This window comes from Dreissena polymorpha, chromosome 3 (genome assembly GCF_020536995.1).
Source record: "Dreissena polymorpha isolate Duluth1 chromosome 3, UMN_Dpol_1.0, whole genome shotgun sequence".
Lineage (NCBI taxonomy): Eukaryota > Metazoa > Mollusca > Bivalvia > Myida > Dreissenidae > Dreissena > Dreissena polymorpha.
Genome location: NC_068357.1, coordinates 27,793,005 through 27,805,229, shown reverse-complemented (window position 1 = coordinate 27,805,229; position 12,225 = coordinate 27,793,005). Strand labels below are relative to the sequence as shown.

The following is a 12,225-nucleotide window of genomic DNA, read 5'->3' as shown; positions in this document are numbered from 1 at the left end:
GTTTCTTTAGAAAACTGTGAGTGTGTGTTGTGATTTGTTAGTGTACATTGTTCAGTGCTGTGTTATTTTCCATTCCATTTTTCCAATTATCATTAAGTCAATAAATTTGGGTTGGTGACGTGATTTTTTGGTCCTATAAATCCCAGTCCGGTCCTGCACGTTTTTTAAGTCCAAAGGAAGGAATGTCCTATGGACTTCAAATACTTTTGGGAATGTCTGGTTGTATACAGCAATATTCACTTTGCTTATGAGGGAGAAAGATTTATAAGTGCATCTTGTAAAATAACACCCCTAAAACTGCTTAGGCCTACAAAAATATTCACAGATATTATGAGGGTCGGAAAATATTTGAATGTGATCATAAGGCAAAAAGGAATGATTTTGGTTTGTTGACCATTTTTAATTCACGAAATAAAAGACAGGTGTACATACTATCATGTCATACCAAGAAAACTGCATTACCTCATGGCCGTCAAGTATTTTACCGGTTTTGAAAAAGATTTATACTCAGGAGAAATCTATGATCATAGATAAACACCATCTGAGCTAGTAAGATGATGAATGGGTAAAGAGGTGATTTAATACTTGTCCACAATGTTTAAATAAAGTCACACCAGATAAACTTCAACACCCTCTGGCAGTCATGTTATAAACTGACTGGAATCATTTTTTGACGACCCCCATCAGACAAAATGTGATCATTCTTACATGTTAAGCTCAGGTGAGCTAAGAATGGACATGAACAATTATGAATTTATGTCATAAAACAGTTTGAGCACTTACTGGTTCAGTGCTGACTTTTTTCAGCCTATTGGCCTTTTCCGCTAGGGCCGCCGCCAGACCCCCACCTCCACCCATACCCCCGATGCTGGGAGGTGCAGGGGGCGGGGGAGGGGCAGGGGGACCTCTGCCTGCTGGAGGTAAAGGAGGTCCGCCCGCGGGGGGCGGGGGAGGTGCGGGCGGTGGGCCCCCTGCCGGTGGTAATGGTGGCCCCGAGAATGGTGGCGCTGCAAGGACAACGGGAGGGGTGGGAATTGTTGACACTGGAGGTGCCACGGGGGCTGATACTGGCGCTGGTGGCTCCTGATATGTCTGGTAAATTGCTGGAGCTGAAATCACATGCAGTTTATAATAAAAGAACATATATTATTGTAAAATCATAAGCATTCCTTGGACATTTATTTTTGTTGATTTCATGGGTAAACAGATTCATGAACTAAAGATCTTGACAAAAATTATTCCAAGTGCTTTAATAGTTTGAGACTTAAGTACAATAGGCAAAAAAGACATTAAACCTAACATCAGTATTTCTCAATCCAGATTCATTTCCGATACTACACCAATGGAGGTTCATTACACTGTGTTCTTAGCTAATTTTGTAGCATAAGTAATTTCCATAAATCTTAAATTTGTTTTAAATGGCAATGTTATGTTACCATAATAAAGCAAACAATGGGAGTAATTCTTGAAGTAGACCATGTTTGACCAGCACCAACTTTTTAAATTGCAATAAGGGGGTATTAAAGTGCTTGTAATAAATGGATAAAAGTACACTAAATGGGGATCCCTCTTGCATATATCACGTGTAACTATACCAGGTTGGTCTCAGCATACCGTTAATAAAACAAAATTATGTATTCCTTTTAACACAAAGCACTCTCGAACATTAAAGTCATATATGGTATTTGATACAAAATCGTTTTCAGTAAAGTAAACATACAATGATCAAAACTGGGATCACCACCTTTGAACACTCAATGCAGAGCATACAAATATAGAGTTAATTTACGTGCAGATAATTTCATTCATTCTTTACATACCTCCTCCAGATGGCTGTCTTGGTGGTCTGAAACACACAAGCTTTTATTTAGAATGATCCCTTACAATAAATGACAGAATTCATTTCATTACACAGGGACCGAATTGAACCTATAAAGGCACTTGCATTTTTTGCAAGTTGATTTTTTTTTCACTTGCAAAATGAAAACTTACTCGCAATTTGGGATTTTTTATAATTTTATTTAAAACAATACATTTCTTGTTCCATAGTGCTTAAAAGTGTGCATTATATGTTGGCTACTTAAAAAAGCATAATCTTTGGAACAAAACAGTTATCTCAATAATTATAGGCATGAACACGCATTCAATATTCAGCAATTTGACTTGAAACTCAAAATTGTTAAAAACAAGCTTGAATTTCAGTTGCCATTTACAAGGCTAAATGCAACCTTTTAAAATTTTCCGTCATGTAATCTCATTCTCAATTCTTCATTTTTTTTTTTCATTTTATCTTTTAATTCCTTGGCCCAGTTGGCAGTGCACTTTTGTCCTCTTCAGAAATTTGTCTATGATTGATGAACACTTTTGGTCGTGCAGACGGAAAGATTTTAAGAAAGTCGCGATCACCGAGATGCTTATTAACCGCAAGCGCCTAGCAAACCATAGCTCATACCAGAGTAGCTTCCCTTGAATCTTAAATAACAATTGCTGCGGAATTTTTTTTTTAGCCAGTGATTTTTTTCACCCAATTGGGAACAGGTCTGGTACCCATGCCATTGGGAATTTTTTGCGTCGTGAAATCACCAAATTGGGAAAAAAACGAGTCGCGAAATCTTTCAATTTGGAAAAATCAAGTTGTGAATTGTTTCAATTGAAGAATGGTATTTTAATGACTTTGTTTGACTTTTGTCACCTTTAAATGACACAGGAAAGCAACATAAACTTTTATTTACAGTCCAGTCTTGCACAAACTATATCATGCTATCGGAACACAGATGGTGTTATAAATTAGTTGCATAATTTTACCCTTTTAAATTGCTGAATACAAGATGTGCATTATGAATCCTGCTGATTCAATTCTCTTTATTGTAAATTAAATCAACAATCAAGCATAAAGAAAACAACACAATAAACCCTCTTACCGCATTCAACTGTACATGAAAGTTCTTAAGAGTTTTTTTCGTTAAAAATCGGTGCTCGTATCCAGCCCCATTCCCAATGAAAAAAAAGGCTATATTTTTCCCCAAATGAGACTCAAAAATTCCCAATTGAGGATTAAAAAAAAAAATCCTGGAAATTGGGACGGGTCCAGTTCATTTTGGGAACAGGTCCGCAGGTTGGGAACGGGTCCGTTTACCGGACCCGTCCAAAGAAGGAAAATAAACACTGTTAGCAGTTTTAATGCGTGTGTGTACAGCAGTGAAGACTTATCAAGAACTTTAGTTTCCACTTTTGTGATATTTTTCGTTTAAATGAAGCCTGTTCTTATAAAAAATCCAAAGGAAGTCTCTTCTTATTGAGAAATGCACAGGTTCATCTAAGATGACACTTTTATGTACATGCACATGAATTAAGCCCCATTTTCCCACAGCAAGCCCTCAGTTGTTGACTAAGTAGCAATACTATACTTTCTGTATCAGGGTCCAACTTTAACTTTTTTTACAGCAAGACCATCGGACCAGCTTCTCTTAAAATGTACTAGCCCGAATCTGATGTCTACTAGACCATAAATGACATAGCAAATAAACACAATTGTGTCATGTAACTGTTTAATCGGGATTTATCAGTAAATAATCAGGGAACACCAGAAAAGTATTTTGATGCATAGAGTAAACAGTTTTTGCTTTTCTTCGTCAAGTTATAGCCATGGGAAATTTATTTTCCATTTAGGATAAAATTGACGTTTTCGTTTTTCTTAATATTTACGTTTCCTGTCAGTTTTACCGTCGGATTCTTCTTTATTAACTGATTTGTCGCACGAAAATCCGAACTTGAACAAAGCCATTCTTTAAATTACATTCTCTCGTCTGCTACACCAAAATGTTTACATTGATGATACCGATTTTCGATAGAAGTGGTAAAAACATGCTGTAAAGTTTTATGACACTGCAGAAAATCATTAATATTTATGACAACTTGACCGATGGAAAAAAGCAATTTCTGCGGGAAGCCCTCCTTCGCGTCTAAAAATAGCGATGAATCATGTGAATGCTCTGCGTTTATTTATATACACTAGTTTTGTTCTGATGTGAATAACAGATACGAGAGTAATTTTACACATTAAGAAAAAAGGTTTTTACAGCAGTTAGTTCTAGTTCTATGAATCAGTATAGATTTTTTTAAGTACGACCAGTCGGACAAGCTAGCCCGCAGTTTTACTAGCCTGACCACCGATCTTACTAGACAATGTCTGTCAGACGTGCCTTAGTGTCGAACCCTGTGTATCTATAAAGACCACGGTATATCAATCTCCTTAAGTACACCTTCAATTAAATATTTTTTAAGGGAACTTACTATATATTGTTGAGTTATACTTAATTTCAATTGCATTGTTATATTTATACAAGTATTTCTAGGCAAACCTTATTTCAACTTGATCATTGAATGCTGGCGGTCCATTTGTCTGTTGTGTGTAACTCATCTGTTGGTAGCTAGGTGGTGGCGCATTCATTGGTGGTTGGGGAGGGCCAGACGTCGGTCTGCTTTGATCTGCCACAAGAAAGAGCCCATAACCTTTCACCACTCAAATACAGTTAAACTGCGATAACTCGAGGACGCACGGGACCGACATCGATGCTCGAGTAATCGCAGGTTTCGAGTAATCCATGGTATTATTTGTTTTCACTGTCTCGGTTGATAATGCTAAATTCTGACCGCAAACGCTTTATTTACATTTAAGACGGTGCTAGAGAAAGAAAAGGCTTTGTAAAAATCGCTTAAGGTTACAGTATAATAAATAAAACAATTAAGATGATCGTAAATTCATTTAATTATTTCAACATACACACAAAACATATATATAATCAAAAATATCTCATTAATATTCACTGTACATGTATCATAACTATTTAAAAAAAGCACATAAGGTACGTACATGCGCATGAAAAAAACACACACTAAAAACAACATAATCACTACACACTTTGCATTTTATGTACATTAGTCAGACTTGTGTTGCGCAAAGTCAAGGATTGAAGATTGTCGCAACCGATTAGCTTCCCGGAACTGATGGCGGAAGACGTTTCGCGATAATTATCTATTGCTCGTAATTATTTAATTACCATTAAAACTGTGTAGCTTTGATCTGCTTCTCAAAGGATGACAATTTGCAGTGTTTCTCAAACTGCAACTACCTTCACACCTAATCGAGCGTCTTTTGTCTGCTTGATTGAGCTGTTTTCACAACTCGAATATTTTTAGCACCGACCAGACGAGAAAGCGTCCTCGAATAATTGCCAGTTAATTAGGTGTGAAATGCCTTTCAGGGACCGGCACACGACCTCGAGCTATCGAAAATCGCATGTTTGAGTTATCGCGGGTATTTTTATATAGACATTAAAGGAAAATGCTAAGGACTTTCTTTAATGCTCGAGTAATCGCCAGTTTTCGAGAAATCGCCAGCTTGAGTTATTGCAATTCTACTGTACACACTTTTACATGCGTTTAGGCTCTTAGAGAATAAAATTAAATTTTAGACCATTACTACTGAAGTCAAGTTTTAAAGCTGTCCTTTCCAACCCTGATACTGATGAGCAGCAAACAGCATAATACCTTAACAGAATGTGACTCACTCACTCACATGATGTAATTGTTTTATGCTGGTTGCACATAGCCATTTTAACTTTGTCTTTGAGTTGAAAGGGTTCAAGTTTTCATAGTATTTCACTATTTCAAGGTTTTCTTTTACTGCTTGGTTACCCTTGGTTACCCTTTTTGCCTTTTTCAACAGTATTTCAGTCATATCACAGCGGTCAATTGACCTACTTGTACTTTTCCAGTGAAAGCTGGTTAAATAGTACTCATATAGCGCATATACTCATGAAAGTAAGGGAAAGCTGTCATGATTGAATTTAACAAAGGGTATGAATGGCCATATAAATTGTTTGATGACACAATCATCACCCAAGTTGTGGCCTGGCCGGTTATCAAACCCAATGACCAATGGTTCTCTGTCAGTATTTGTTACGCTGACTGAAAAAAGAACTGTTTATGCAAACCCATGTTATAGACAAATTCGCAGTAACATATAAACAAAATAAAGCTACAGGTTGATCCTCCTCTGGGAAAAAACTGTCCTTAAACTGTCATCCAATATAAGCCTGTGAAGTCTGCACAGGCTTATTTGGGACGACACTTCCCACTTTTAAGGTATCTTTTTTTTAAAGGAAGTCTCTACTAAGCTAATATCCAGTTAAGGCAGAAATTGTTGTCTCTGATTAGCTTGTGCAGACTGCACCATCTAATCTGGGATGACACGTAACACACATGCATTAAGCCCTGTTTTCCCAGAGCGAGGATCAGTTCTATTCTATAAGAAAATGTAGGCCCATGATGCACCCCAAAGTCCTTACTGTTGAGAATGTCCAGAGCTGTCATCATTGCGTTGGAGAAGGTGTCTGAATCCTCTTTGTTGGCAAAGTTGAGACCGTAGACGCTCCTGCTGTCCCTCCACTGGTGAAATGTGGGCGTAGCCTGGTTGTACTTCAAGTTCTTCAGTATTGCGCAATTTATTACCACCTGAAACACACATAATTACGCATATATAAATGCCATAATTTAAGAATGCATAATTTTTCATTTTTTAACATAAGAGCAATCTATATTTAGTTTGATTAGTGCATATATTTTGAATTGCATGCATTTAACTACTGAATGATATGGAGGTTATTTCATTTCATACCAATGTCATTACAACCATAATACACAAATGTATATTGAATAATATTCTTCTTCTCAGATTGAAATTGAAATTTAACAAGAGCACCTCATAACGGGTGCCACGCTCGGCTACGGGTGCAGTTTTGAATCAATGAAAGCTTGTCAGAATTTTATTTTATTTTTAAAGGTCACAGTGACCTTGACCTTTGACCTAGTGACCCAAAAATGGGCGTGGCGTGTAGAACTTATCAAGATGCAGCAACATATGAAGTTTCAAATTTGAAGGTTGAAGCACTTTGATCTTAGAGCCAATGTTCAAAACCTTGACAAAATGTCAAGGTTTTTGCACGACGCGGACGACACGACAACGGACACAACGAGCTGGCTATGACAATACCTCAGGTTTTCTCTGAAAACAGCCGAGCTAAAAATCACTTCTTTAGAATCCAGTAACTTTGCTTAAGTTTCATAAAGAGACCTGAATTTTGCAATTATGTCAATCATTATTTATTATATTTTTTACATCAAAACATAGCATTATATTAACAGACAGTAGACTAAGCCAAATACATAACTCATTGTCATACGTTCCAAAAGTTTAATGTGGTGACCCTTACTTTTTTATGTCTTTTAAAATAATGTTTTAATAAAAATAGTAAAAATTATAAGTGTAAAAGTTCAACTTTATTGAAAGCCTACAAGCTGCAAACTTAAATTACTGTAAAATTACTTAAACTTACTATGCAACAGTCTTCATTTCCTGTGAATACATGTACAAATAAATTTGAAGCTGTTTTTAACGAAACTAACGATTCCGATCACAACCATGAAAACTTTCCCATAGCCAGTGTCTCCTCGAGTGACATCACTTTTAAATGACTCATGATTCTGTCCAAGGTGAGGAGATGAACACTCAGCATCAATAAATGATTCAACAGACTGCATGAGATGATGCAAGTCATTCTACGAGACATTATATTGATTTGACCATGCATTTAATAAGGAACATAACTTTTTACAGTATGTTACCCAGACATGCAACTATCTCTAGTACACTGTACTTTGGTAGCCTGGCCAAAAAGTATGCTATAACCAAGTACATGTCATAATTGTCATTAATTAAATTTAACAGAAAAATATTAGACAATGTTATCATATTTGCTGTCATTACTCCCTTTTATGAGCCTGAATCCTTATGTCCTTTTATGAGCCTGAATCCTTGTGTTTTTTTTAATAAACTGATCGATGCTCAATGAGAGTGCGTCTGGTATAAGAATTGGAAAAAGCAGTTTAATGCCCATTCCAGGTTATAAATGCAGGTGCAAAATTACTAAAAGGAATTTCAAAGTTCATACAAATTTAACAGTATTTCCCCAATTAGACAAACAAGCTCCATTTTCACATTTAACCCCTTAGTTTCATTTTGCTAAATGTACTTTTTGTTTTACATTTTCCAAGCAAACAATTGAGCACTAACAAAGATACAGACAAAAGAGATATCAAACTTACAATAGTCTTAAAAATTGCATATTTTATCAATGGCAAGAAGAACAAATCATGTCAATTATTTGATAATGACTAATCATTCAATAAGTTTTGTAACATCCAGTGACAACATGCAGGTTTGATAACAATATATACTTCCTTTATGTATACAATAAACCAAGATAATATACTTGTTTAATGGTGCAAATGCTTCCTCAACCAGTTGTGAAATAATGTTTCTAACAAGGAACAGAATATACAAAGTGTACTGCACATCAGTCTCTGTAACCAATTATAAACCTAAACAAATTCAAACATCTTTGACAGGCACACAAAAATTTTCACTTCCTGATTTCATCAAAAGCCTTCATTATTTATCAGATCAATTTCAGTCCTGGACTATTTGTTTAGCAATTTTGGGCATTTAAACCTATGATATCCGCTGAAAGGAGCAGAATGATATTGCACCCCTGCTGAAGTAAGTTACCTCTACTTCTTAAGTAATTTACCCCCCCCTGCTGAAAAAAGTTACCTCCCCTACGGAGGTAAGATACGTTTTCTGATGAAGTATGCTACTTCCCCTGCTGAAGAAATTTACCTCTTCATCTTAAGAAAGTTACCTCCTCTGCTGAAGAAAGTTATCACTCCTAAAGAAGTAAGTTACCTCCCCTGCTGAAGTAAGTTATCTCCTCAGCTTAAGAAAGTTACCTTCTCTGCTGAAGAAAGTTACCTCCCATGCTGAAGTAAATAATATCCCCTGCTGAAGTAAGTTACTTCCCCTCCTGAAGTAAGTAATCTCCCTATTTGAAGTAATTTACCTCCCCTGCTGAAGTAAGATATATCGCTTGCTGAAGTAATATACCTCTCCTGCTGAAGAAAGTTACCTCCCCTGCTAAATAAGTTACCACACCTGCTAAAGTAGGTTACTAACCCTGCAGAAGTTATCTCCCCTGCTGAGGTAAATTACCTTCCCTGCTGTAATAAGTTACCTCCTTTTCTGAAGTAAGTTATGTCCCTTCCTAAAGTCAGTTAACACCCCGCAGAAGTTACTCCCCTGCTGAAGTAAGATACCTACCCTGCTGACGTAAGTTACCTCCCCATTTACTTTTAGTTACCTCATGGTCTGCTAGTTTCCTGCCCACAACTCTAAAGGTGTTGTTGACGGTGTGCTGGTAGATCTGCACCTTGGACAGGCCAGGTGCGTTACCGCACGGGATCCACTTCTTGGAGCCATCATCGTACGTCATCACATTTGCCCGGGAGCTGCATATTGGGACTTCACTGAAACAGAAGGAGAGAATTTTAGCTTTAACCCTTTAACTCTCTTCGATACGCATTTTGATCAGTTTGTAGTCATTTAGAATATCAAATATAATTTGACCGTTCATACTTATTTAATTTTTCAAGGCTTCATTTCCAAACATTAGATACTGTTGAGCAGCAAACAGCATAAAACCTGAACAGACTGCGAGTTTCTCTGGGTAAAAGTGTTTGAAAACATTCTTGTTAAAGAAACACATACAACAACACCAATATAACGTCGCTGTCGTTCTCAAACCTCGTAGCTCCAAAATTTTCAAAATATTTTTTTCATTTTTTTCCGAATATATAAAGTCTGGCGCGTGTTTTGTGCTATATCTCGTAGCTCTACGCCAATCAGAGCCCTTGAAAAAGCCACGTGACAAAATGTTGTAGAATGATTGTTGGCTTTTTTCCCGGCGAAAAGTCGTAGCGACGCCATTTCACATATCGGTACGTCGTTTCGTTTGGACAAATTTACAAAAACATTTTTATAAACAATTTATTTGCAACTACGAGGTTTCCTATCAGGACGAATTGTCGTACCTCATAAAAATGACAAAACTGTGGTGACAAAATATCGTAGCTACCATGTCTGACTGTCAGTATGACTTATCAGTATGACTTACGCGTCTACGTATTTTGCAGCTTCATTTGTTTGGTATTTTTACAGAATTTCAATTTCTAAAACATCGTTATAAAAAAATGAGAAGGTTTTTTCTCTCTCCTGAAAAGTTGGCATTTTGTAGCTACGAGGTTTGATTTTGCCGTGTTATGAATTTATGCTAAGAAAGCAGCAACATGAAAGGACAACATGTAATACCTTCATTTTTGTTTTGAAACCTTCAAACTGAGTTACTGACCAACTCAACAAATTTGAGACACCAACATGGTCAACCAATAATGGTCATAAGAAAAATATTTATCATTCATGTTTCCATACAAGCAGGTGCAATTTTTTTGTATTGGCGCTTCTAGTTTGCTGATACATGTGTGTCATGTTGACAGTTTAAATAACAAAACAAGAGCTGTCTCCATAGGATGACATATGCCCCCCCATAAACGCTTTGATAGAAGTTATGAGCATTTTTCGAAACCTAAAGCATTTTTCGAAACCTAAATGCCGACCCTAAGTTCAAGGTCAAGGTCTTGTCCATAAACATATGCATACCAAATATGAATTTACATCTGAAGCTACATAGAAGTTATGAGCATTTTTCGAAACCTAAACGCAAAGTGTGACGGACAGACAGACAGACAGTGCTATTATTATATGCCCTCCATGGGGGCCTAAAAATAAAAAATATCTTCAGTTGAAATAATTGCCGTTTTCAAAATCTTCATATCCAAAAACGAGGCAAAACTATAGCGCAAAAATATTTGCAACACTGTTGCTCCTGTAGTGATTCCCTCGTAAGTTTGAATGTGAAGCCCAGTGGGCTATTTCAGTAAGTATATTAAAAGAATTGCAATCCAGGATGTCATCAGCAAGAATGGACAAAACTACAACTTTCTTTAATACCTTATTGAGGCTATACTCTTAATTTTGCACTCATTTCATAGTATTCAATAGCTGCATGATCTTTAAAACATTACCTAAGTTAACAGTGCAACATAATTGGCTGTAATCTACAACTACATATACATTTTGCTCTTAAAAATTAAAAGAAACAAGAGGGCCATGATGGCCCTGAATCGCTCACCTGACTCATTAAGATCAGATGAAAACTATAACCTCTATTGTCTACACAATGTTTTTCTATGATTTGACCTAGTGACCTAGTTCCTGACTCTAGATGACCCAAATACAATCCCAATCCAGATTTCATCAAGATAAACATTCTGACCACAGTTCATAAATATTGGATGAAAACTGTGACCTCTATTGTCAACACAAGGTTTTTCTATTTATTTGACCTAGATTTTTACCCCAGATGACCCAAATACAATCCCACCCAGATTTCATCAAGAATTCTGACCAAATTTCATAAAGGTTGGATGAAAACTGTGATCTCTAATGTCTACACAAGGTTTTTCTATTATTTGACCTAGTGACCTAGTTTTTGACCCCAGATGACCCAACTAAAATCCAAACCCAGATTTCCTCAAGATAAACATTCTGACCTAATTTCATAAAGATTGGATGAAAACTGTGACCTCTATTGCCTACAGAAGGTTGTTCTATTATTTGACCTAGTGACCTTGCTTTTGACCCCAGATGACCCAAATACAATCCCAAACCGGATTTCATCAAGATAAACATTTTGACCAAATTTCATCAAGATTGGATGCAAACTGTGACCTCTACTGTCTACACAAACAAATTGTTGACGGATGGACGCACGGACACACGCAGGCAGGCACAACGGACGCCGGACATCACACGATCACATAAGCTCACCGTGTCACTTCATGACAGGTGACCTAAAAATATGTGTCGGAGATAAACATGAACAGTTGTGGTTAAAATCCCATAGAAACAAGGGCTGTTTGTAAAACATGCATGCCCCCTTATATGGGCTATAAGTTGTAGTAGCAGCCATTGTGTGAATACGTTTTTTGTCACTGTGAATGGTGGTGGTGGTGGTGGTGGTGGTGGTGGTGTAGTAGTAGTAGTAGTAGTAGTAGTAGTAGTAGTAGTAGTAGTAGTAGTAGTAGTAGTAGTAGTAGTAATAGTAGCAGTAGTAGTAGTAGTAGTAGTAGTAGAAGTAGTAGTAGTAGTAGAAGTAGTAGTAGTAGTAGTAGTAGTAGTAGAAGTAGTAGTAGTAGTAGTAGTAGTAGTAG

At 36.7% G+C, this 12,225-nt stretch overlaps 1 protein-coding gene across 6 annotated transcripts in view; it reads right to left on the bottom strand.

Annotated features, from left to right (window-relative positions):
- The window catches only part of LOC127873423 (vasodilator-stimulated phosphoprotein-like), a gene marked incomplete at its 5' end in the record, with an annotated part of 32,969 nt that extends 23,546 nt beyond the window's left edge, over nt 1–9,423 (bottom strand). For all 6 annotated transcript variants that reach the window (XM_052417277.1, XM_052417279.1, XM_052417278.1 and 3 more), the window contains 5 exon segments: nt 784–1,109; nt 1,821–1,846; nt 4,362–4,488; nt 6,351–6,516; nt 9,258–9,423. In XM_052417277.1, coding sequence (XP_052273237.1) covers nt 784–1,109; nt 1,821–1,846; nt 4,362–4,488; nt 6,351–6,516; nt 9,258–9,423 — 811 coding nt within the window.
- Between the last annotated feature and the right edge of the window lie 2,802 nt (nt 9,424–12,225).